Raw genomic sequence first — 27,498 nt, 5'->3', positions numbered from 1 at the left:
TTTTGCAGATGACATGATATTATACATGGAAAATCCGATAGACTCCACCAAAAGTCTGCTAGAACTGATACATGAATTCAGCAAAGTTGCAGGATACAAAATCAATGTACAGAAATCAGTTGCATTCTTATACACTAACAATGAAGCAACAGAAAGACAAATAAAGAAACTGATCCCATTCACAATTGCACCAAGAAGCATAAAATACCTAGGAATAAATCTAACCAAAGATGTAAAAGATCTGTATGCTGAAAACTATAGAAGGCTTATGCAGGTAATTGAAGAAGATATAAAGAAATGGAAAAACATTCCATGCTCATGGATTGGAAGAATAAATATTGTCAAAATGTCAATACTACCCAAAGCTATCTACACATTCAATGCAATCCCAATCAAAATTGCACCAGCATTCTTCTCGAAGCTAGAACAAGCAATCCTAAAATTCATATGGAACCACAAAAGGCCCCGAATAGCCAAAGTAATTTTGAAGAAGACCAAAGCAGGAGGCATCACAATCCCAGACTTTAGCCTCTACTACAAAGCTGTCATCATCAAGACAGCATGGTATTGGCACAAAAACAGACACATAGACCAATGGAATAGAATAGAAACCCCAGAACTAGACCCACAAACGTATGGCCAACTCATCTTTGACAAAGCAGGAAAGAACATCCAATGGAAAAAAGACAGTCTCTTTAACAAATGGTGCTGGGAGAACTGGACAGCAACATGCAGAAGGTTGAAACTAGACCACTTTCTCACACCATTCACAAAAATAAACTCAAAATGGATAAAGGACCTGAATGTGAGACAGGAAACCATCAAAACCTTAGAGGAGAAAGCAGGAAAAGACCTCTCTGACCTCAGCCGTAGCAATCTCTTACTCGACACATCCCCAAAGGCAAGGGAATTAAAAGCAAATGTGAATTACTCGGACCTTATGAAGATAAAAAGCTTCTGCACAGCAAAGGAAACAACCAACAAAACTAAAAGGCAACCAACGGAATGGGAAAAGATATTTGCAAAGGACATATTGGACAAAGGGCTAGTATCCAAAATCTATAAAGAGCTCACCAAACTCCACACCCGAAAAACAAATAACCCAGTGAAGAAATGGGCAGAAAACATGAATAGACACTTCTCTAAAGAAGACATCCGGATGGCCAACAGGCACATGAAAAGATGTTCAGTGTCGCTCCTTATGAGGGAAATTCAAATCAAAACCACACTCAGATATCACCTCACGCCAGTCAGAGTGGCCAAAATGAACAAATCAGGAGACTATAGATGCTGGAGAGGATGTGGAGAAACGGGAACCCTCTTGCACTGTTGGTGGGAATGCAAATTGGTGCAGCCGCTCTGGAAAGCAGTGTGGAGGTTCCACAGAAAATTAAAAATAGACCTACCCTATGACCCAGCAATAGCACTGCTAGGAATTTACCCAAGGGATACAGGAGTACTGATGCATAGGGGCACTTGTACCCCAATGTTTATAGCAGCACTCTCAACAATAGCCAAATTATGGAAAGAGCCTAAATGTCCATCAACTGATGAATGGATAAAGAAATTGTGGTTTATATACACAATGGAGTACTACGTGGCAATAAGAAAGAATGAAATATGGCCTTTTGTAGCAACGTGGATGGAACTGGAGAGTGTGATGCTAAGTGAAATAAGCCATACAGAGAAAGACAGATACCATATGGTTTCACTCTTATGTGGATTCTGAGAAAATTAACAGAAACCCATGGGGGAGGGGAAGGGAAAAAAAAAAAAAGAGGTTAGAGTGGGAGAGAGCCAAAGCATAAGAGACTGTTAAAAACTGAGAACAAACTGAGGGTTGATGGGGGGGGGGGGAGGGGGGGGGGGGTGGGTGGGTGATGTGTATTGAGGAGGGCACCTTTTGGGATGAGCACTGGGTGTTATATGGAAACAAATTTGACAATAAATTTCATATATTAAAAAATAAATAAATAAATAAATAAAACTACTTCCTATGTCTTCAATCCCTCCTATCCCAAATAAGAAATAAAAATATCTTGAACTCAACTGCATCATGTAAGTTAGAAAGTATTTTCACATATGTGAACTAAGTTTATCTATACAACACTGATAGGTGTCCCTGATCCTTGTTACCGTTAAGGGAATTGAGAAAGATTAGATGAACTTGCTGGGATAGTTTTCTTCCTCTTTTCTTGGTTTTTTGAGGTGAATCATTTTATTACCCAAGGTCTCATAAGAAGACGTTGTGAAAAAATGAGACTATGGTGAGTGTTCCCTAATTCTTGCTAGTAAGTGGATAAAGATATTTAACTGTGTGTGGCATAGGAGAAATGTTGCTGTTTGTCCTTTGACTTCCTTTTCTTAATGCTTTCAGGCACCATCTACTGAGTTCTTACTCTCTGACAGGCTGTATAAAAAGCATTTAATGTACATTCACATTGTAGTCATCACGTACCTCAAGTAGTGGGTACATATAGATGTGGAAACTGAGGTTTGGAGATATTAATTACCCAAGATCATACATCCAGTAAATGGTTAAACAGAGTTCAACCCAGGCCTGCTGACCCTAAATCCTAAGCTGTTCTATCCTCTTCACTAATTCTTTAGAATTACAATCTATAATACTATATTCTGTATTTTGCTTAGCTGTATCATTTTATGGATCTTGAAGGGCACTGAGTTTCCTTATACAAAAGTTAAATAACTTGAAAAAAATCTGATGTTGATTGTAGGCTGTTTCTTTCTTTTTTTTTTTTTAATTTTGTTTTACTTTTGATAACATTATGTACTATGGAGTTTAGAAACATGAGGCTATGAAAATCTAACCAAGAAGCTTCTACTTACTGGTGTTCATTATGGTACATAGGATATGGCGACTGGCAGAGAGACAAGAGAGAGAATATTGACAGAGTGGGTGAGGGGCACCTGGGTGGCTCAGTGGGTTAAGCATGGGGCTTTTGGTATCCATTCTTGATCTTGCTGTTTTGTGAGTTAGAGCTCTGCATTGGGCTCTGTGCTGATGGTGCTGAGCCTGCTTGGGATTCTCTCCCTCTCCTGTCTCTCTGCCCCTCCCCCTGCTCATGCCCTCCCTCTCTCTCTCTCTCTCAAAATAAATAAGTACATTTTTATAAAAAAGAAAGAGTGGGTGAATTCTCATCAATGAAATCTTAGGGAAAGTTTCCTTTTATGAGTCTCACTTAATGTAGGGCTAGCTTACTCCCCTGGTATCTTACATGTTATGGGGTCATGTGCTCTCCTAGGACTGTTGAAAACAGCCCCAGACCTTACAAAGCATGACTACTGAGCAAGGGCTCCAATAGTTGGGACAGGTATGGCCAACCTGACTCACTTGGAACGTCTCAGAAGTAGGCCTCAAGCCCAAGTTGTTTTTTTGTTTTTTGTTTTTTTTTTAATTTTAATTAATTTATTTACTCTGAGCACTCTGGTTTTCCTAAGTTTATTTGGTCATACTTGGGGACAGGGAGGCTCTGCATCTAGAAGACATTGGCCTCTTGGCGGTGAAGCCTGAGTTGGGCTGACAACACAGGGCCGGGTGGGACAGTGGGAACTTGATCTTGGAGTCGTGGAACGGTTTGGCTGCCCATCCGTGGGAGTTGCTCACTGCAGTCTCCTCCACTTCTATGATCTGGATGGAGTGGGCCTGGGCGCCCGTGTCTCTGTAGCACTGGGTGACAGTGCCTGCAGTGGTCAGGTCCGGGTACTCCCGGTACCCGTCGTGGGTTCCGCTGGGGGAGTCGTAGCACAGCCAGGTGCCAAAGTTCTTCACCAGCAAGGAGGACTTCTCCAACTCCTGTCCACTGTAGACAATTTCCCCCGAAGACTTCTCTTCTTCAGCTGAGACACAAAGTACCGGAAGCGGGACTTGGCGACAACATGATTACATGGAAAGGTTCTCAGGTGATCAAGGGGCTGAGTGCTGTATTTGGGGGTGGGCGGGCAGCGCTGCCCACCTTGGACTCTTGCAGTGTGCCCCAGGCCTCAGGCCTTCACGGTGCACTCTCGGCTCACAGCCACCCACAAGGCCCAAGTGTTTTAAACACGTGCTTGAAAGTAGAACATCACTTTGATGCAGTCAGATCCAACTGTTGGCAGAATCACAGGGGGTACGTTTACAGATGAACGTTCTTAACCCTGGGCAGCCCCCGTTTCCTGGACCCTAAGGGCTCAGGACCTACAAACTTCCTTTGGGAGTAGGAGGAGCTATACTCTGTCCCCCTTCTCTCCATCCTCTGCCGTGTCAGGTGCTCCTTTCATCTAGTTCAGCAAGTCGTACAGGATCCAGTGACAACTCTTAGACACAGGCAAGTTTGAAGGACTGGCAGCTAGTATCACCTGCCTATAGGTGTTTTAATGAAAGGGGAGAACTCTGATGTTTGATTAGCAATCCCTGTCCCCACGGAAAAGAATTCTGAATGGTGGGATTTCAGCCGTGATACAGGGCTTAGAGTGAAATGGGATATTGAGAAGGGAGAAATCATTTTTAGGAGGACGTTCATCGTTAAGGCTAGAATCTGCAGCACTGGATTTGAATCTGGGGCTGTAAATCCCTTTGGCTGTGTGATCATGTACAAGTGATTTAACTTCTGTAATTGCTAGATTCTTTATCTGTAAAATGGGACCAATAATGAGATCTCTCTCAAAGGGCTGTTGTGTGTAATCAGAGGATGCTCCCTAAGTCCTTTAAAACAATTAGACAAAAAAGCCTATGTGCACTTCCAGCCCTCAACAGCACAACCACAGCCAAGTGTGTGGCTTGGGGCTAATGACTCAAAGTATTTGTGTGTGTGTGTGTGTGTGTGTGTGTGTGTGTGTGATGAATCCTCAGGATCTTACATTTCAGATTTCATTTTGTCCCTCAAACAAATACAAGAACAAAGCATCTTCCTATTTCTTATTCAAAAGTCATCATGCCACAACCCTTCTCTGGTCCTCTGTAGAGTGTTTTAAAGGCACCAGCAAGGGCTTGGGTGTAGGGATACATCGTGAATTGAACGATGACTTAAAACTAAATGAGATGCTCTTAACTCACGGTTCAATCACTGTGTGACTTGGAACAAGTCACTTCACCTTTTTGAGCTTTGATCCTACCTTGAAACGTGAGTTCTTGTGAGAATTGATGAGGTAATGCTTAAAACACATGCCAAATATTTGGCACATGATATAGAATCAATGGACGCCATTGTTATTATTACCTACCATTGTATTCACTGAACTCAGCCGATAAGCTGGTACGACCTCTGTGGCAAGGGATCTGGGCTTCCAAACAGCAAGTGAGCTCTGGAAATATAATGGTTCCAGTATTTGTTCTTATATGCCTCCTATGATTCAATCCTTGAAGTATTTTGTTCTGTGGAAAAAGTGAAAAAGAAGAAGGAAGGTGGTTTGGAAAGCTGGCAGTGTGTTGTTTTGCTGAGCTCCACTAGTGGCAAAAGCCAGCATGAGAATTCTTGGAGAAGCAGCCTATCATTAACCGTTAGGGCAACAAATCCTTTCAAACATCTTCATATTATAGAGTGCTTGTTGTTTTAGGCACTCCCTTGCTATCCTTTTCTCTTTCTTAGGTCAGATATACATACATTGAACTACTTTGAAAATTTACCCAAAGAGCACAAGCACTTCTTTGACTGACGAGTCAGGAGCACTGTCACCCAGAGGGAATCCCAGGTTACTGAATTTATCCAGGTCACTTTTCCGAATCCTTTGTTACTTTATGTAGATTTGATACATACAGATGGCACATCTGGGATAAAGTGACAGCTTTCTAAAGACTCCCTTTTAGATAATGGTCCAGGGCCCAGAGAACTAATTATTTAGCCAGCCATCAAAGATGTCATTCTCACTCGTGTACTTTGCAACTCCAGAGGGTTATAGTTGGCAAATTTGTTAGTGAATCTAGATATAATTAAAGTTCCTAGAACAAATTCTTGTCCGTGTTTAGGCTTGGAGGCTGATCCTTAATATTTTTGTGCTAATCTTCTTGGGAACAGAACCCCTTGATTCAGTAAACATTTATTGAATCATTGAGTTCATTGCAAAATGTTGAATATAGACATTACATCTCAGCAGGAGCAGGTATGTATTTCAGACAACCAACTCAGGTGTACAAGAATGGAAATAAATTTTCTTTACTAGGGAGAAGTAGCAGATAGATCAAATTTTGAGGTTTTTTTTTTTTTCTTTTTGTCCCCTCTCGCCCTGAATTTGTTCTCCTGTCATCCAGAAAGGTAGCTTGTTTTGTCTCATTCTTTCCAGGGAGGATTATGACACTTTCCAAAGAAGAAGTCACAGCAAACCTTCCTGGATTTTGTTTCCAAAAGCCTAAGCCAAGGTTAACAAATCCAAATGCTTAGAAGAGTCTGGCAGATAAAGCGATGGGAGGGGTGAGCTGGAAGGGTCTGTGGCGAGCTGCAGGGCATGTGGTTTGGATAAAGAAGGCGGCTGCTGAACTGCCCCAGCTTTTGTTCTGTGGGATCTGAGCCCAGAAAGGCCAGACTTCCAATTTTTTAAAGCGAAAGTGGAAATCCAACTTTTTTAATACTAAGAAGTTCCAGCTCCAGCCTTATTGGAAGAAGAGAATTAGAAAAAGAGAGAGGTTCCCCCAAGACAAAAGATGGAGTTTCCTGGATTCAGAAAGAAATATAAAATCATGAGTTGCACAGAAATAAAGATTGTTAGCTAGAGCTTCATGGCAGTCCCTCTGTGGGTTGAGGAGAGGGGAGGAGTGGCTTCATGGTTTTCTATGGAGGAGAGATCCTAGGTACTGGGATTTCCCCAGAAACCTCCAAACATTTTAGCAAACTGATAGAGTGAGTTTTTGGTGATCCCATTTTAAGTAAAGAAAAGAAATGATGGATATAAAAAATTAACTTAAAATGCTTAATATGATTGCATAAGATAATATTATGGCTGTAAGTGTACCTACTTATAACAGAGTAGTTTAACGTAACCTGGTTTTAAGTAATGAGTTCAAATCTTGAATTTCATTTACTTGCTGATCATTTTGAGAAACTTGTGTAAACTCTCAATGTTTTCTCATCTTTAAAATGGAAATGGTGTATAATAATTCTAGGCCTACCCCACAGCATTCTGAGAATTAAGATAAATAATATGTGTATATCTGGTATGTTGAACAAGCAGGGCTCAAGATAATTAGAATATAAAGATACAGTCATCTTTATTTTAATCTCCCGTTGTCCTTTTAAAATTTATTTGGCAGGAAAGTCCTTCCTCAGTTGCTGGTTGAAAATGCGGGTTGATTGATGAATGTTCTGCTTCATGTTAGAGATTTAGAAGTTTTTCAGATATTCAAGGTTGCAAATACTATTTCAATTCTGAAAATTGTCTGATCCTATATAAAAGTAAAAGCTCCAAATTTGATTTAAAGTTAAAGTTTCTTTTTTCTGTCATCTGGAAGATGGGAAAGGGAGAGGAAAGCTCTTAGTTGTTTGGCACCTGCTATAAGATGGCACTGTGCCCAGGGGCCGGCAGGAGGCTGAATGTGGATCATTTTTGTATGTACTTCAGGGGCCTCTTCTGAGAATCTCCTACAGATGCAGGCAATGCACTGTCCTCCAATCAGCTACTTCCTCTCACTGTCCTTGTTTTTTGTTTTTTGGGTTTTTTGTTTTGTTTTGTTTTGTTTTGTTTCCTTCTGGGTCCACAGTGCAGACTTAATTGCTTGCCATCCTATTACTTCCCCCAGACAGTCCTCTGAGGTAGGTTATAAAACAGTCCCGTGCTGGACATGGCAAGTGTTAAATAGAGATTTGAAGGGGTACATGTATCCCAATGTTCATAACAGCATTATCAACAATATACAAACTATGTAGAGAGACCAAATGTCCATCAACTGATGAATGGATAAAGAAGATGTGATGTGTGTGTACATATATAGATAGACAGATGTAAATATATACTACTTGGCCATCAAAAAAAAAAAATGAAATCTTGCCATTTGCAATGACACAGATGGGGCTAGAATGCATTATGCCAAGTGAAATAAGTCAGAGAAAAGCAAATATCATATGATTTCACTCATATGTGGAATTTAAGAAACAAAACAGATGAACATATGGGAAGGGGATGGAGAGAGGAGAGGGAAACAAACCACATGAGACTCTAATGATAGAGAACAAACTATGGGTTTGTTCACAGACTAGAAAGGACCAGAGAGCTTTACCAGAAACACCAACTCTACAGGTAGCACAATGGCACTAAATTCATATCATTCAATAATTACTCTGAATGTAAATGGCTCCAATCAAAAGACATAGGCTATCAGGATGGATAAAAAACCCCACAACTTATCTATATGCTGCCTACAAAAGACTCATTTTAGGCTGAAAGACATCTATAAATGAAAGATAGAGAACCATCTACCATGCTAATGGACACCAAAAGAAAGCTGGAATAACCATACTTGTATCAGACAAACTAGATTTTAAGCCAAACACTGTAACGAGATGAAGGAGGGGTCTATCCATCAAGAAGATCTAACAAAATTAAGGGTTCTATCCATCAGGAAGATCTAACAATTTTAAATACTTATGCCCCCAACTTTGAGGAACCTAAATATATAAATCAATTATAATGAACATAAAGGAACTCATTGATAATAATACAATAATAGTGGGGGACTTTAACACCCACTTACAGCACTGGAAAGATCACCCAGGCAGAAAATCAACAAGGCAACTTGGCTTTGAATGACACACTGAAACAGATAGACTTAACAGACATATTCAGAACATTTCATCCTAAAGCAGTAGAATACACATTCTTTTGAGTCCACAAGGAACATTCTCCAGCATTGATCACACACTGGGTCACAAACAAATCATAGATGTATAAGTACAAAAAGTTAAAAAAAGATTGAGATCATACCATGTATGGTTTCAGACCATCATGCTATTAAACTTGAAGTCAACCACAAGAAAAAAATTAGAAAGACCACAAATACATGGAGATTTAAGAACATCCTACAAGGGGTGCCTGGGTGGCTCAGTTGGTTAAGCGTCAGACTTCAGCTCAGGTCGTGATCTCACAGTTTGTGAGTTCGAGCCCCACGTCGGGCTCTGTGCTGACAGCTCAGAGCCTGGAGCCTACTTCAGATTCTGTGTCTCCCCCTCTCTCTACCCCTCCCCTGCTCATGCTCTGTGTCTCTCTGTCTCTCAATAATAAATAAATGTTAAAATAAATAAATAAATAAATAAATAAATAAATAAATATGAAAAAAGAACATCCTACTAAAGAATGAATGGGTTAACAGGAAATTGAAGAAAAAATAAAAAATACACGGAAGCAAATGAAAATGAAGATACAACAGTCCAAAACCTTTAGGATACAGCAAAGGTGGCCCTAAAATGGAAGTATATTGCAATTCAGGCCTATCTCAAGAAGCAAGAAAGGTCCCAAATATACAACCTAACTTACACCTTAATGAGGTAAAGGGGAAGAGCAAATAAAGCCAAAACCAGCAGAAGAAGGGAATTAATAAAAACTGAAGCAGAAATAAATGATATAGAAACAAACAAGCAAACAATAAACCCAGTAGAACAGATCAACCAAACTAGAAGCTGGTTCTTTGAAATAATTAACAAAATTGATAAACCCCTAGCCAGACTTTTCCAAAAGAAGAGAGAAAGGATCCAAATAGATAAAAACCACAAATGAAAGAGGAGAGATCACAATCAACATCATAGAAATACAAACAATTATAAGAGAATACTATGAAAAATTATATGCCAACACACTGGGCAATTTGGAAGAAATGGACAAATTCCTAGAAACTCGTAAACTACCAAAACTGAAATAGGAAGAAATAGAAAATTTGAACAGACCCTTAACCAGCAAAGAAATTGAATCAGTGATCAAAAATGTTTCAACAAACAAAACTCCAGGGCCAGCTGGCTTCCCAGGAGAATTCTACCAAACATTTAAAGAAGAGTTAATACCTATTCTTCTCAAACTATTCAAAAAAATAGAAATGGAAGGAAAACTTCCAAACTCATTCTCTGAGGCCAGTATTACCTTGATTCCAAAACCAGACAAAGACCCCACTAAAAAGGAGAACTATAGACTAATTTCCCTGATGAACATGGATGCAAAAATTCTCAAAAAGATACTAGCCAACCGATCCAACAATACATTAAAAGAATTATTCACCACAATTAAGTGGGATTTATATCTGGGATGCAGGAGTGATTCAATGTCTGCAAATCAATCAATGTGATATATCACATTAACAAAAGAAAGGACAAGAACCACATGATCCCCTCAACAGATGCAGAGAAAGCATTTGACAAAATACCGCATCCATTCTTGATAAAAACCCTCAAGAAAGTAGGGATAGAAGGATCATACCTCAAGATCATAAAAGCCATATACAAAAGAACCACTGCTTATATCATCCTCAATGGGGAAAAACGGAGAGCTTTCCCTCTAAGGTCAGGTACGTGACAAGGATGTCCACTCTCACCACTGTTATTCAATATAGGGTTGGAAGTCCTAGCTATAGCAATCAGAAAACAAAGAAATAAAGGCATCCAAATCAGCAAGGTGCAAGTTTGTTCTCTATCCTTAATTGTCTCTTATGGTTTGCGTCCCTCTCTCTTTTTTTCCCCTTCCCATGTATTCATCTGTTTTGTTTCCTAAATTCCACATATGAGTGAAATCATATGGTATTTATCTTACTCTGACAGCTATCAGTCGCTTTAATAAACTTTGGTTTCTTTACCAAAATGTGAGGCTAATACTTTCCCTTCTATTTTGAATAACAACCTAGCTGGATAGACTATTCTTGGCTGCATATTTTTCTCATTCAGCATGTTGAGTATATCTCACCACTCCTCTGGCCTGCCCAGTTTCTGTGGACAGATCTGCTGTGAACCTGATCTGTCTTCCATTGTAGGTTAAGGACTTTTTTTTTTTTTCCTTCGCTGCTTTCAGGATTCTTTCCTTGTGTTGTATTTTGTAAATTTTACTATGATATGTCTTGGTGATGGTCAGCTTTTGTTGAATTTAATGGGAGTTCTCTGTGCTTCTTGGATTTCGATGTCTGTTTCCTTCCCCAGATTGGGGAAGTTTTCAGCATTAATTTGTTCACATAAACTTTCTGCCCCTTTTTGTCTATCTTCATCTTCTGGGACTCCTGTGATAAGACTATTATTACTCTTTCAGGAATCACTTAATTCCCTAAGTCTGCCTTTTTGATCCCTGACCTTTGTTTCCTTCTTCTTTTCAGCTCCATTATTTTCCATAATTTTATCTTCTATATCACTAATTCACTCCTCTGTCTTGTCCATCCTGAGTTTGTTGGCCTCCATTTGGTTTTGCACCTAAGTCATAGTATTTTTTGTTTCAGCCTGTCTAGATTTTAGCTCTTTTATCTCTGTAGAAAGTGATTCTTTGGTGTCTTCTATGCTTTTGTTAAGCCCAGCTAGTATTCTTATAATTGTTGTTTTAAATTCTAGTTCGGACATCTTACTTATATCTGCATTTACTAAATCGCTGGCCATCATTTCTTCCTATTCTTTCTTTTGAGACGAATTTCTCTGTCTTGTCATTTGGAGGAAGAAACAACAACAATAATAATAATAGAATGAAATAAAAATGTAAAACATTTAAAAAATCAAATAAAGGAAGCAAGATCCTAGATGTGCTTTCGCCTGCTTTTTAAAGTACCTTGTTATTAGAGAAAAGAGAAAAGAAGGGAAAAAAAATTAAGGAACTAAAAATTAAAGAATAATAAAGTAAAATAATAAATTTTTTTTCTCTTTTTGCATCCAAGAAACAAAAGAAAAGAAAAACAACAACAAAGACAGAAGCAACAACAACAACAAAAACGAACAAACAAACAAACAAGCAAAAACCCAAATGAAACTAGATCCAGTTTCTCCTAGAGCTGAAACTTTGCAGCATTCTATGGTCGGTAGACTAAGCTCGTGGAAGGGATTTGTGCTGGTCTTCTGGAGGAGGACCCTGCTGCTCTCATTCTCAGGCTGACTTGCCCTCAGTGGAAATGTGCCTGGAGGGCACAGTGGGGTGGGGTTTGGTGTAATGGCTCTGTTCTTGACTTGGTGGCTCTCTTCTCTGGGGTGGATCAGTCTTGGTAGGCTAATGGTGAAAATGGCTTCATCCAGCTCTCTAGCCTCCAGAGCGGGGAGTTCGCGCCCTCACAGATGCAAGATCAGTTGTCCCCCCATGTCCCCTGCTTCCATCAGCTCCCTACCTTCCCTCTGTCTGCGTCTGAGCTATCTGCCTACCAGGAGGCACCTCTGTCCAGAGTTGTATTTCAGGCATGGCTGTTTCAAAAGCCCAAACTTCAGAGACGCCGGGGGGTCAGACCTGCAATGATCCTCTGATGGAGGGTCTTGCTGCTCTGTAGCCAGCACCGGCCTGTCTCAGGAAACAGTCGTGCCACCACCCAGTGGCAGCAGTGCAGAATTCATGGCAAATCACAACACACAGCCAGCACCAGATTCGCTGCCCTCAGTGAGCATCTTTGTTCCCATACAGGGGAACGTGGTGGCTTAATGGTTCCTGCCAGGTCTTTTGCCCAGAGAAAGGCCGTACCTTTCTCTACCTCTACCAAATGCACTCCAAGCGGGGGAACTACTTGTCCCCGTGTCACTGAGGGAATCCCCAGACAACGCTGCCTGCTCCCAGGCTCTTCCCTGCTTCTTTGCCAGAGCACCACCAGGGACTGACCGCTGAAACTTCAGACTCTGTGCTCCACTGTTCATAAAAAACTGGAGGTATTGAAACTGTCTCCTTTTACTCCCTGTCAATGGTTTTGGGGAACAGTTTTCTTATGCAGTCCTCCATGGATGTTTTCACCCTTTGTCTCTAGCTGCTTTTCAAGGGAAGTTCCCTCTTGCGCAAAACTGATGAACTGCTCTCTCTCTCCCGCTCTTTCTCCTCTCTGAGAAAATAGCCCCTTCCCCTCTGCAACACCACGGCTCTTCTCTCCCCCAGTTCACCTCTCTGTACCGTGTACCTGCCATGTTCTCCCTCTCAAATTATGCAGATCGTTCTCCTCAGGCCGACTTCCTAGGTGTTCAAATGGTTTGATGTTGATCTAACTGTGTTCAAGGGATGAGACAAGCCCAGGGTCCCCTTACGACTCTGCCATCTTGACTCCTCCTCTCAAATAATTTCTGGAGTAAAATTGCAAGTGTGATTTGTATCCAAATAGGAGGAATTTGGAGCTTTTAGAGCTTAACATGAAAGGCTTTGATTTGAAAGGCCAGGGGTGAATCAGTGAGCTAGAACTGAGCTCTGAAAGATAAGAGTTAAGTACATAAGGCTGTAAGAGAGGAGCACCCAGGTGGCAGGAGCAGCGTAGGCAAAGTCCTGTAGTAGGAAGAAGGATGGGCTGTAAAGAAAGCCTGAGTGGTTAGAGTTGAACACCCCAGAGGGAGACAGCGTGCAGAATAAGATGGGAAAGTAGGAACCTGGTAACGTAGATTCTTGCAGTTCATGCTAGAGTTTGATCTTTATCCTAAAGGCAAGGTGTTCTGATAACACTATTTTAAGCAGGAGAAGAATCATTTTGAAGATACAGCCCTAACTACACTGTGGAGAACAGATTGGAAGTAAGAGAAGTGAGAGGAGGGGGAAGGATTAGGAGGTGATCAGTCAACCAGATGAGAGAGTAGTTGCTTGCGCCAGGTGGTTTCAGCAAGGAAGAGGTGGGCAGATTCAAGAGTTATGTAGGGGGTGAAATCAACAGAAGCTTGTACTTGACTGGATATGGGGGGGATGAAGAATAGGGGTGGCATCAGGCAGACTCTGTGTTGCTGACTTGGAAACTGGATGGTTTGCCATCATCGAAAAAGGAAAACTAGAAACAGGTTTTTGTTTTGTTTTGTTTTTATTTTTTTAAGGATTGGGTTGAGAGTGGCAGGGAAGACCATGAATTTTGAGTTAAGGCACCTTGGAGACCTCAAAGATTTTTGGTAATGAAGTTTTAGCTTTAACTTTTCAACTCTGTTCCTGCTGACATCTACCTCTGATTTTCCCACTCGTGGTTCAGTTCTTATCGTATGGGTTAACTTGGTTTTCCCAGACTGACAATCAAGTGTTGCTGTCTAGCACCATTTGCTGGATATGCCCTTGAGCCCCTCAGATTTGACCTCTCCCTCCTGCAGAAGCCAGAGCTAGCCCAGCCGCCCAGAATAGGCCCCAGTGGGCTCAGGTGCTTTAGGCTTGTGACTTCGATTTAGATCACGATGCACGACCCCTCCTGACAATGATTAGGGCTGTCTAGTTGCTCTCTCGTGGCTTCTACTCTTGCTAATTGAGCTTCACCACCACTGGCTTGTCACAGCTCCAAACCCTGCTGTCATCTCACTAGCGCCCCTCCTCCACATCCTTACCCATAATTCACAGCATGCCTTATGGCAGGCTCCACGCTACTATGACTTGCAGAAATTAGCAATTTCTTCCTTCCTTCCCGTGGCTCTTCCTTCTGTCCTTCCTCAGAAACCTCTCATTACTTAAGTGAAGTCGCTAAACTGTCAATCATCCACCAGATGGCACCAAAACATTATATTCCGAGTATTAAGCTCTCCACACCTTCAGAGAAAAGAGCCCAAACCATCTAAGAGGCTGAGATGTTAAAGCACAGCCCCGGGTGCAAGTTCAAGAGCATTTAAAATTCTCACTCCAACTTCTCAGAATATTTGGTGTTGGTTTTTATCAGGAGAGGGAGGAGAGAGAGAACAAAACTTTCTTGGAAAAAGATCACTCTTTGTTAGTTTTTCCTCTTTATATGTTGGCCAAAAGGCTGTGGTGGACATTACAAAATGAAGAGCATGAATATTCCCGGGGACCCAGTCAGTTTCACTCAGTGTTTGCTTGCTTCACTATCTTTTCCTCAGTGCTAAAGATCTGCTTGTTACAGAACCGCTGGTCTCAAAGAATAGAATACAACAACTCCCTCATCAAAATAATCATTGAGATAAGTGGAAACAAATCTATGGATCCAGCATCGTGGCTAAACCGAAGGGCAAAACTAACCATTTTCTCCCATTTGAAAAGGTAATTATCATTTTTACTCAATTCCAAAATTTAATAATGTCATCGATGTAGCAAAAGTAGCATGGGTGGCCATTTAAATTATTAAGGCAATAAAATGAAAATTTATCACCTTGATATTATGTCCTAAGTGCAGAATAGTTTTTTCTTAAAGCAACATGATGAACCATTATATTGCTGATGGTACATGCAGTTTAAGAAACTTTGAGGATTTCTTCCCCGTAGGCATTATTTTAATGGCTTAAAAAATACCATACACCTTATTAATTAACACTTCATCCTGGGCAATCAAGTGTTCATTTGGCAAAATTCTATCAAAGTTTCATGTGAGGAAGTACCTATAAGGAGTTATTCTTTCAGATTTGGAGATGTGGGTACTAAATGATGAATGACTTTGCCAGGGTGGCTGGAAATGGATAAAGGGGCAGTAGATATTAACTTTTACTATTTTTATTCTTCTTTGGAAGGGGAAGAAATGAATAAATGCACAGCATGAAGTGAATTTAAAAAAGGAAATCATGTTAAGAAATAATTTAATGCTGTTAGTTTTACATATGCACTTTTATAATATATTTTATATATGCTCTTTTGTAAAAAATTGCCAGCAATTGTAATAGGCACATTCATATGCATAGAATACATAAATACAACTTGTTTTACAAAGGTGTGTGTGCACGAGGGTGGGTGCTGTGTTTTTCCACTGCACAGAAAAGAATGTGTCTCACTCTACGGCTTGGATGAATGTTTCACTGCTTCCCTACCCTGGGGTGTCATTTGAATGTCCACCGTTCCCAAAGTGCTTTGGGATCACTTAGGCTAAAAGAGGCTATTTATTGTGAAGCTATCTTATTTTATTCCCAAGGGAATTTCATCATTTTGTATTTGTGAAAAATGTCAATGTGTCTTTCTCACAATGCAATTATCTGAAAGAAGCAAACCAACACAGAGTGGACCCCTTGTCTTCAAAGTCATTTTATTAAGAGTAAATTAGACTGGAAAAATGATAGTCTAAAATGCATTTTCAATAGATTGCTGTCTAAAATGCATTTTCAATAGATTGCTGTCAGGCTCGCTACCTGTCAAACAGAGAGGCCTGAAACTTCATAGTGACATATGGATTAGCCCAGTCTTCCCTGCAGCGTGAAAACAAAAGACAATTGGTGATGCATGGGGCAAACTCATCTTAAAACAGAGATATCAACAAAGGAATATGACAGCATGAAAAGACAGAGTGCAGTCTGCTGTCCACATTTGCAAAGAGATTCTGTCTGAATCCATAACTTCAATACACTATGAGACAGAAAAAGAGAAAATACACATTAAATGTAATTGTTCGTTGGGTACTTCATTTTAGTGAATGCTGAATTTCATTCTCTAAAGTGAAGAACGGGTGGAAACAATGGATAAAATAGCTGCAGTTATAAAAAGTCATTAAAAAGAATCATATGGAATTAGAATTATTTGATTTTTAAAAATCACCCAGCATAGAGACTTTAAATAAAAGTTCAAATTTCTCATCTACTAATCAACTGAAAAAGTAAAGGCTGAAGTCACAAAAGAATCTCAAGAGCAAAAACTCTTTTCCCGGTTAGAGCTTTTAACTAGACTGGTGAGGTCACTTAGTTCAGAGCTGGGTTGGAAAATAAGGGCATATCAAAGTTAAAGAAAGTCATACAGATCTGCTTAGGTTTGGGAAAATACAGTATAGATTTTTTTTTTAGCATCCCATGTGAACAATTACATAGAACACTTGTCTGACCAGTAACTTTCAATTAAATAGAAATGAAAGTTTCTCTCCTAGCCATTTTAATCCATATATCCTAAGGGACTCCACAAACAAGTGTAATAACATGATGCAAAAGTTAGTGAAGGAAAATGGTGCATTGAATTATAAAAGCTGCTGGGTTTCTAAGCTTGAGATCAGGTGCTAAAAAAAAAACAACAAAGTAAGATAGTTTCAGAGTTACACGTTGCCCACCAGAGAACCATGCAGAACTCACTAGGAAAGGTTCAGGAAAGGGCGCCTTTGGGGTATCCTGAAGGAGTTTGTCTATAGGACAGGGGTGAGTGATGATGGCTGTTTTGTCAAGCTGTCATCTGTGTGATGGCCTCTTCCTCTGGTGATAGGGCTTTCTCTGCAAACAGGAAGAGGCCAGTCCCTATATGGTGTCTGAAATTCCTGTGAATAGTCACATCTTAGAGGCCTCCCAGAAACATGTCTTAAGTGTTCCTGGATATATTATGTAAGCAGGGAAAGAGGCATATTTTTTTAATTTTTCTTCTTTTAAAATATATTTTATTGCCAAATTGGCTAACATACAGTGTGTAAAGGGTGCTTTTGGTTTTGGGGTAGATTCCCGTGGTTCATCGCTTACATACAACACCCCAGTGCTCATCCCAACAAATTCCCTCCTCAATGCCCATACCCATTTCCCCCCTCCCCCACCCTCCCCCCCATCCACCCTCAGTTCGTTCTCTGTATTTAAGAGTCTTTTATGGTTTGCTTCCCTCCATGTTTGTAACTGTTTTTTTCCCCTTCCCTTCCCCAATGGTCTTCTGTTTCTCAAGATCCACATATGAGTGAAAACATATGATATCTGTCCTTTTCTGACTGACTTATTTTACTCAGCATAATGCCTTTCAGTTCCATCCATGTTGCTGCAATGTGGGTGGAATGAATCATGCAATGAAATGGCAGGATTTCATCTTTCTCGTTGCCAAGTAGTATTCCATTGTATATATAAACCACATCTTTATCCATTCATCAATTGATGGACATTTAGTCTCTTTCCATGATTTGGCTATTGTTGAAAGTGCTGCTATAAACATTGGGTTGACAAGCTCCTATGCATCAGCACTCCTGTATCCCTTGGGTGAATTCCTAGTAGTGCTATTGCTGGAATAGCACTATTTGAGGAACCATCACACTGTTTTCCAGAGCGGCTGCACCAGTTTGCATTCCCACCAACAGTGCAAGAGGGTTCCCATTTCTCTACATCTTCGCCAGTATCTGTAGTTTCCTGATTTGTTCATTTTAGCCACTCTGACCGGCGTGAGGTGGTATCTGAGTGTGGTTTTGATTTGTATTTCCCTGATGATGAGTGACGTTGAGCATCTTTTCATGTGTTGGTTGGCCATCTGGATGTCTTTTTTGGAAAAGTGTCTATTCATGTCTTCTGCCCATTTCTTCACTGGATTATTGTTTTCTGGGTGTTGAGTTTGGCAAATTTTACGTAGATTTTGGATACTAACCCTTTATCCAATATGTCATTTGCAAATATTTTTTCCCATTCTGTCAGTTGTCTGTCAGTTCTGTCCAGTTTTGTTGATTGTTTTTATCTTGATGAGGTCCCAATAGTTCATATTTGCTTTTAATTCCCTTAAAAGACATATTTTCTAATTAATATATCAGGGTACTTTAGCATATCCAGGGCTTTCCTAGCAAAGTGCAGGGTCCCAAAGGTTTGGAGAATGGGGCAAATGAGTTTTGGGTATCGTCCTTGGCCGAGTCAGAGGACACACATAAAAAGGCACTAAATCAGAAGTCATGAGGTTTGGGAGGGGGCTGAGGATATGAGAAGTTGGTATGGAAGTAGTAGAAAATTAGGGGTATCAGTGAAAACATTCTGAAGTTCATAATTTTGCCTTCATAGAGTTCTTCCCAGGTAGTTTAGCTTATTGATATTTGCTTTAGTACAACGTGGAGTTAAACGTGTAGATACCTTACACATGAGTAAAATCAACATGTTTGTTATACATTTTACATCGTTATTTACACTTGTGTTTTCATTTAGCATCTCTTTGTTTTCTCTATCGATTGTATCTCTTGTCAATAAATGTCTCTCTCTTTTTTCACAAGCCCATAGGAATCAGCTTTGATTTCTCATTTTTGGAGCATAAACTCACACCCTTGAAACCACAGTGTGTGCTCTTCTTATATAATTGCTGTTGATTTTGTTGCTATTAGATTTGCTTTTCTTGTTGTTGTACCAGTGTGGTTACACTATTATCTCAGTATTAACACACTGTGTCTGATAAGATTGTATTCAACTGCATAAAACAAATCTCAGTCAATTATCCAAATAAGGGTTTCTTTTTCTTTCATAGAAAATCGACCAGGGTTCAGCCATCCAGGACCGTTACAGTGGCTCCTGGTGACATCAGAGTCTAGATGCTTTCTCTCTTTCTGCTCCTCCATTTTTGACCTATGACTTTTATCCACATGGTCACTTCATGAATCCCACATGTTTGATCTCTAACCTTCCCTGAGCACTGCAGGTGGAAGAAGAAGAAATCCACAAGAAGTAAGAGTGGTGTCCTGCCTTATCAGGAAAGCAAAACTTTCCCGGATAGCCCCAGTCACCTTATGCTTGTACCTTGTTAGCCAGAACCATGCATGATGACCACCCCTACCTCAAGAATGCTTGGAAATAGAGTATTTAAGCTGGTCACAAAACCAATGTTCTATTTTTTAGAGGATGGAGAGGCTAGATAGATATTGGTGGGTAATTGGCAGACTCTTTCCCATACTGATGTTTCACAGAGTGTGTGTAGAGTGGAAAAGGATAATGCATATTTTTTAAGTTTATTTATTTTTGAGAGACACAGCATGCACAACTTGGGGAGGGGCAGACAAAGAGGGAGAAAGAGGATTCCAAGTAGGCTCCATGCTGTCAGTGCAGAGCCTGACAAGGGGCTTGAACTCAATAACCATGAGATCGTGACCTGAGCTGAAATCGGACACTTAACTGACTGAGCCACCCAGGTGCCGCAAGGAAAATGCATTTTTAAAAAGATCCAATATGTAATTGCTTAGGGTGTAGGGAAAATATATTGAAGGGAAATATCGACCAATGGAAGCATGGTTGGAAATTCTAGTTGAGGACATAAGGAGGTTGGTGCTCGGCTCAAGTATGCCAAGAAAGCTATTTTTTATTTTATTTTATTTTTTAAAAATATTTTTATTTATTTTTGAGGGAGGGGAGAGGGAGAGTAAGAGGGAGAGGCAGAGAGAGAGGGAGGCAGAGAATCTGAAGTGGGCTCTGTGCTGACAGCAGACAGCCCAATGCAGGGCTTGAACCCATGAACCATGAGATCATGAACTGAGGCAAAGTTGGATGCTTAACCCACTGAGCCACTCAGGCACCCAGCTATTTTTTATTTTAAAAGGATTTGAGGTTGACTTGTGTGGAATGAAGGAAGAGGAGCAGGAAAGAAAACTAAAGTAAAGGAATAGAAAAAGATAGCAATATTTTTCCTTCATAATGTTTGAAAATCAGAGATGGGTAGATGAATTTTCCTTTTACACTGCATATAGGACTGTAACGATGTAGACCAAAGGCAGGTTAGGGCCACCAATTCTGGCTTCTTGACTTTTTGCTCCCTGGGTGACTTGGCCAAGTTACTTTGCTTCCAACCCCATGTCTGTGAAAGTGAGGCAATGACTATTCCTATCCCCTTGGTTGGCAAGATTAAACGTTACAATGCCCAATACGTAATAATCTATCAGAGTATGTTAAATATCACAATCATTAATTTTATGACTACAGGATGGGTATTATTTCATTGATTCTGGCCTAATCTTCATACAGCTGTTCTGTGTAATCTTGGGCCAGTGATGTATCCCTGGGCCCAAATTTTTTCGTTAGTAAAATGAATGTAGTAATACCAACCTCATGGGCTGGCTGTACCAAGCAAATAACAGAATTATGTAAAAATCCTTTAAATAGGGAAGTGTTATATCCAAGTGGGAGATATTATTAGTGTTACCATATTGTCTGTACTTCCCGCCCGCCCTCTTTTCTATTTGTTACTTCTTTTCTTTCCTACTCTCTACTTCCTCTCTCAGATGAAATTGTCATGGGGGGGGGGAGTAGATAATATTTGGGATCTTTCTAAAAATTAGAGTTGACAAGTATAGATGGCATTCCTTCAGTCTGTAGCTACTAGTGCTCAAATATTTATCTATAAAAAACTGAGCCATGGTCTAAAATATTCCTTGTGATTTTTAGCTCAAATGGAAAAATTGTGTTTTCAAGCTATGTGTGCCAGAGACCAACATATTCTGACATGCTACAAGTGCTCATTGCTTCCTTTCAGCTTTGAAAATTATTAAAATGATCTGCCTTTATAATAAACAATTCCCATTAAAAATAATCTCAGCTTGGAGAGTCCCCAGAGGAGAATAGGACAGATTATCTGCCTCTGATGGTGGGAGTTGTCAAGGTCTTCATTACCACCTGCCTCCGGCCCTGGGGCAATTCCATATGCAGTTGGCCTTAAAGGCACCACAGTTCTTACATAGACCATCAGCTTTAGTCACTTTAAGTGGTCTCTGGTAAGTAGTAAAGAAATGGTTTCAGTAGGATACTCTTAATTTTTAGAGCCTAGGTAGATTCCAACACGTTCCTTTTATGCCACCTACATAATTTTCTATTTGTGCAATATATTGAATTTCTATTCCAATTTTCCATAATTTTACTTAAGGGACACTTAGTGCTTGATAACAGCTTTTTCCAAATTGATGCATCAGAACTTTTGCTTTTTCGCCATTAATACTGAACCTTTGAAATGAGACTGAATAATAGCTGACATTTTTCCTTTTTATGTATTAGAAAGAAGAGCTCTTTCTATCTGGCTTCAGCTCTCCTTTAGTTTATCCTTCTTTTCTGCTCTTCCTTCTTACCCTTTTTACAGAGGAGATCAATGTTGTCCAAGATACCATCCAACGCTTAGGCAAATCAGGTGGGTGCCATTGTCTTCACATGGTCCCTATGGTTTAGATCTAGTTCTCAAGGACACAGGACTAGGGAACTCAATAGATTGCCTGAAGAGGAAGTGGTTTACAATCAGGAAAACCACCACAAATTTATTTATAAATAAGAAGACCTATATACTAATTTAGAATAGAAAATATTTCTTGTAATGACCAGAATATTTATGACTAACCATCCCTGGTACTAACAGGCCCACCCCTAACTTGTGTGGGGCCTAGGGCGAGAGTACAAAACGAGGCCCACATTCCATCTAAGTGTTTATAAATAATTAATTAACATGTTATTGATTACAATATGTTCTGTCTTCCTACCTTGACAAATATACCTTCATTATGATCTAGAGTGCCAAGTTAGGCCTTCTAGACCTTCACTTTCCTTGTGGGGAGGAATTAGCTTCACAGCTCCCAGCCTCCATCCTATGCTCTTCTGCTCTAACTCACCTCTTTTCATTCCTGATTCTTGCCCTGACTTGTTAAGGGTCTCACATCTATGTTGGGAACACCTCTGCCAACACAAATACAAGTTTAACCCATCCCGCCAACAAACGGCCACCCATTGGCCATTCCTCTGCCTTTCCTTAGGGCATGAGACCCAAGTGAGAAAGAGTACAGACTCTTGAGGCGCACCTGGAGCCATTTGGGCAGGTGACTCTAAGGTCTTGGGCACTTAGAACATGATGCTACAGACAGCCCTGTTGCCCAGAATAGATTTCAGTCGACTCAGGTGCTTTAGGCTTATGACCTGTCCTCAAAACACAGATGCGTGACTCCTCCTGACACTGATTAGGGTATTCAGCTTTTCTTTCTTGTTTCATCTTTTGCTAGCATGGCTTCATCACCACGTACTTTCTCCCTACCCAGTCCTGATTGCTGCCTTCCCTTCGCTTCTTACCACTATTCCCAGCCTTCCACACCCTCCCTGCCCTTCACTCTGTCTAGACGTCTTTGCATGCACTTTCACATTTTTGTTTCTAGAAACGCCAAAGGTGATTAAATTTAATCAAACAAATTATAAGTCTGTAATCTTGAAATTTTTCGGAGTCACCCTGCTTGGATTTGGGGTGGACTTCTCAACTCCCTAGAAAATTCTTGTTCTTAGGAATTTAGGGTTTATATCCCTATTATTAATCTCACTTTTGTGGTGAGCTTCCTTAACCATTACTAGAAATCATTAAGAGAGGGGCACCTGGGAGGCTCAGTCATTTGAGCATCCAACTTTGGCTCATGATTTCATGGTTTGTGAGTTCGAGCCCCACATCGGGCTCTGTGCTGACAGCTTGGAGCCTGGAGCCTGCTTCGGATTCTGTGTCTCCCCCTCTCTCTGCCCCTGCCCAGCTCTCTGTCTCTGTCTCTCTCAAAAATAAATAAACGTTGAAAAAACACACAACCTCTTAAAAAAAAAGAAATCATTAAGAGATATTTCACTGGTTACCAAGATACTTTTAATATAATCACTCCCCACCATGTTCTTAAAAAAGACAATATAAATTCTTCCTCATTATTGTTAAATAAAGACCTCAAGATCAGCACAAGAGCCAATAGTTCTCAAACTCTAGCAAGCATCAGAGTCATCTGGAGGGCTCGTGAAAACCCGGATTGATGGCTGTGTGTGTGTGTGTGTGTGTGTGTGTATGTGTGTGTGTGTGTGTGTGTGTGTGTATGTGTGAGAGAGAGACAGAGACAGAGAGACAGAGAAAGAGAGGGAATTTGCACTTCTAACAAGTTCCCAGGTGAAGCTAATGCTGCAGGTCCAGGGGACACACTTTGAGAACCACAGCTCTCCACGTACACAGTTTGCTTCTTCTCCTCTAGTTCATTCTTCAGTACGGCACTGTCCATTGGCGTTACTCTGACCAGAGTCACCAAAGCTCCCCTGTGGCTAAATCCAATGGCTAAATCGAAAGAACACTTTTCATTGTCCCTTAGATTCTTAGGAAGTTTCCGATACATTTGATGTGACCGCTCCTATATTCCCTCTTCTTTGAGTTTTATTTCACACAACTTTCTAGTTCTTCTACTTCCCTGGATGCCATGCTTGTCCTGCTGCCACTCTCCACCTAGAAGCTTCTACCCACCTGTCTTTCTAGACTAGGTTCCAGTGTCACTTCCTCAAAGAAGCAGTTCCTTTTCTTGTCCCAGAAACATGGAGTACCTTTTCCCCCCCTTCCCATTCTACTTTACTTGTGCTTATATCATTCTCTCTCTAACACCTCTGATGGGATATATTTATTAATCTCCTTGCTCAGGGAGAATTTTGACCAGGTTTTGTTTGGTCCTCCTAAGTACTGCCAGAGAATAGGGGTGAAGACTTTTTATAATCCATTATCACCCCACAAGGTACCAGTGCCCACTCTCGTTCTTTGGGACGTAGCAAAGGTGTGTCTATGGGAGGCAAATAAGAAGGGTGAAAGCAAAGTCTCTGGACTGGGACAGAAGTCAACTGCTGGGTATCCGCCCGACAAAGTGCTAGTTGCCCGTGAAGGGAAACCCTTCACAGATTCCGGTGCCCGTGGCAGGAAGTGCTAGTGTTATCTTGCGAGCATGCAAGTGTTTTGCAGGCTCGGTGGTCTGGGGATGAAAAGTCAGCCCCCATTCTTCTCTTGGATGCCTGAACAATGCCATGGTTGTCCTTTGCAGAAAATAGTTTTCGGTTTACATGACTTTCATGGAGTTGGCACTCTCTTCCCTTTCTAATTAAACTCTCTGCCCTCATCCTTTCCCCTTTCATCTCTTCTCCCTGCTTCAGAAAAGGAGAATCTGTCTCTTTATCTTCAGAAAAGGAGCAAATGTTTTATCCATCATAGGAGTTCACTGTGTCCTCTAGGCTTAAATCTTTGGAAGCGGAGTCAGGAAGAAGAAAGACTTTTTTTTCTTCTTTGCTTTTTTTTCACCCAATTATGTTGCTTCCCTGAGTCATATGCCGGTGCCTCTCTGTAGGATGATGTGAGGGTGAGAAGTACTGTGTCTGCAAGAAGGAAATATGTTGGTTATTAGGCCGGAACATAGCCTATGATTCAATTCACCGCACTGCTAGACGACTCGACTACAACCACTCTGTGGCCAGGAACTCAGAGCAATGCACCCTCACAGCCACCTTGCCTGTCACAGCTGTCAGGCTATTCTTGTTTACTAGGTAATCAGGAGACACCATCATCTTATACAAAATGATAGCCTATGGCCACATCTTCAGAATTTCAAAGAGCACACAGTTAACCCCTAACATTAACACACTCTTGAGGCCTTTAGGTCTACGGGTCTGAAAAGAGCCCCTTGAATAATCATCCCTCCCTCCTCCAAAGCGCTGTTTCTCCATATAATCCAGGGTCAGTAGCAGCAGTAGGAAAGCCAGCAGCAGTCACATATGTGTAAGTCAAGCTTCTCTCCATCTGCTTCCTCCTTAGGGAAAATCTAACGCTAAAATGACTTTCTAAGGGGAGGAAGCACAGCTGCTGTCACCACCATCTCTACAGAGTCGCGGGATAAAAAAACCTGCTTCCTCTCCCCCGAAGCCCTGGTTTCTTTTGGACACGTTTTGAATGGCAGCGGTGATTCACTTTGCTGCTTGCTGGGAGGCTGGCTTCAGCAGCACCTCCCTCGCGGCTCTGGCCTCCACCCATTTGTCTCCTGGCCCCGGGAGCCAGGAAGACAGGACTATTTCTATCTTAGGCATCTGTGTTTCTGATCAGCTGGCGTTTTAGGCCAATTTAAGTGTGAGGAGGAACTGGAACTACTTCACATTTCTCTGAAGTCGTGCTTTCATCTGGGTGAAGGGCAGAGAAGTGTACGCCGAGAGCGAGATGCCGGAGTCACGGGGCAGGGAATTGGGGGGAGATGCCATTGCTGCCTTTGAGAATCCTGCTGGAGTTTAGGCTGTAGGCTCTGGCGGATAACTTTGGACAAATCCGGCAGTCGTCATGTTTCTCATCTGAAAATGGAACAGTGTCTACATAAAGTCATTTCTGCTTTCTCCGACCCTGAAAATAAGATTGCCAGCCTGGGCAAGTGATCTCAGGCTTTTACTTTCATTAACCCATCCCTGTGGCATTTCTGATTTTCCAGAGGGGCTCTAATTTTTAATACTAAAATCTTATGAAAACAGCCCTTAGCTTCTTTTATGTTTTTCGTGTAATGTCACTCTTCTCAAGAAGGAATATTTAATCTAATGTAGTGGGTTTGAAGGTAGGGCCTGGGCGTGTGTATTACCCCAGGTGATTCTATTGTACAGCAAAGACCGAGAACCGCTGATTGAAAATCTGTAAAATTGTCTCACCCTAAAATGTTACTTCACAAGTCAAAGATTTACCAATAACCTTTTGATATAATTTATTGATTGGTTTCTTGCTCCATACTGTAACAGTATACAGTTGGCATCCTTTAATTCCATAATTTGTTTTCAGTACAGAAGTATCTTAGAATTGGAATAAAGGGGGGCGCCTGGGTGGCTCAGTTGGTTAAGCGTCCAACTCTTGGTTTTGGCTCAGGTCATGATCTCATGGTTCATGGGTTCAAGCCCCACGTCAGGCTCTGTGCTGACAGCATGGAGCCTGCCTGGGATTCTGTCTCCCTCTCTCTCTGCCCCTCCCCTGCTCGCTCTCTCTCTCTCTCTCTCTCTCTCAAAAATAAATAAATAAACATTAAAAAAAAGTTAAAAAAAAAAGAATTGGAATAAAGGGCTAAATGGATTGTTTCCTTTGTGAATTAATAATAACACTATGATATCTTACTTTTTATTGTCATTCACATTTTATCAACAGCTTTCATGCAATCTCATTTTATTCTGAAAACAATTCCAGATGGTCAATGTGCTGGCATTTGTAATGGGATGGGAGAAATATTTCTGTAATGCTTCATAAGGAATATTATCAAAAAAGTAGCTTTTCCCTCCACACTGAATCCACCCTACGAGCCCAGCAAGAGGTCATAGTCAGGGATGTGAAATAGGGAAAACAGTTGAAAAACAAGAAGTATAAATCCGGCCCCTTCTACCCCATGTAGAAGTGAAAAGGAGGAAAGGCTAAGAAATGAAGGAAGGTAACCAGTCAGACACGGTCACGTGCCTTCCTTTCTGTGGGTTGGAAACCCAGAGGACATCTGGGAGAGTGGTGGTCATTTTGAAAGGAAATCTAAAAGCAGAGCTATACCCTGGCCTCCCACTGAAGCATAGGGATGGAATAAAAGTAGAAGCAGGACATAATTATGCAAAGTTCCATGTGACATGGAAAAAATGCAGATGTTCTCTTGGCCCCCATAGGGAAGCACAAGATTGGGAGCCATTGGCTTGTTCTGAGTCTATGAGGTGGAGATAGATGGTAGATAAGACTCTGAGAGCTCTGCTGAACCAGCAAGCACCACAGTAAGGTCAAGTCACCAGGGGAGGGCAACTCCATATTTAGTTTAGTTGTTCCTTAAACTCATGGAAATGACTGCAGAGTCCTGGATTATCTAACCACTCCCTCCTCATCAAAACTTACCTAATTGTGTCTCTTCCATGTGGATACTGGTAGCTAAATGATTTCATATGGCTGATTCAAATAGAAAGGAATGTAATAGAAAGGCTACGTGGTCAGACACCCCTAGTCCAGGTCTAAAACTCTCTAGTTTGGTCTCTTTAAACATGTCACTTAACATCTCTCAACTGAGAATTCTTATCAGCATCATGG

The 27,498-nt window shown here is 40.9% G+C and overlaps 1 protein-coding gene across 1 annotated transcript; it reads right to left on the bottom strand.

The window, feature by feature from the left end:
* Positions 1 to 3,460: 3,460 nt before the first annotated feature.
* On the bottom strand, positions 3,461 to 23,677 carry LOC125921611 (60S ribosomal protein L18a-like). The gene is given in 3 exon segments (XM_049629201.1): positions 3,461 to 3,849; positions 3,852 to 3,982; positions 23,559 to 23,677. Coding segments are annotated over 3 exon segments (639 nt in total).
* Between the last annotated feature and the right edge of the window lie 3,821 nt (positions 23,678 to 27,498).

Source organism: Panthera uncia, chromosome C2 (assembly GCF_023721935.1).
Source record: "Panthera uncia isolate 11264 chromosome C2, Puncia_PCG_1.0, whole genome shotgun sequence".
Lineage (NCBI taxonomy): Eukaryota > Metazoa > Chordata > Mammalia > Carnivora > Felidae > Panthera > Panthera uncia.
The sequence above is the reverse complement of the archived record's forward strand: the minus strand, read 5'-3'. Positions and strand labels throughout refer to the sequence as shown.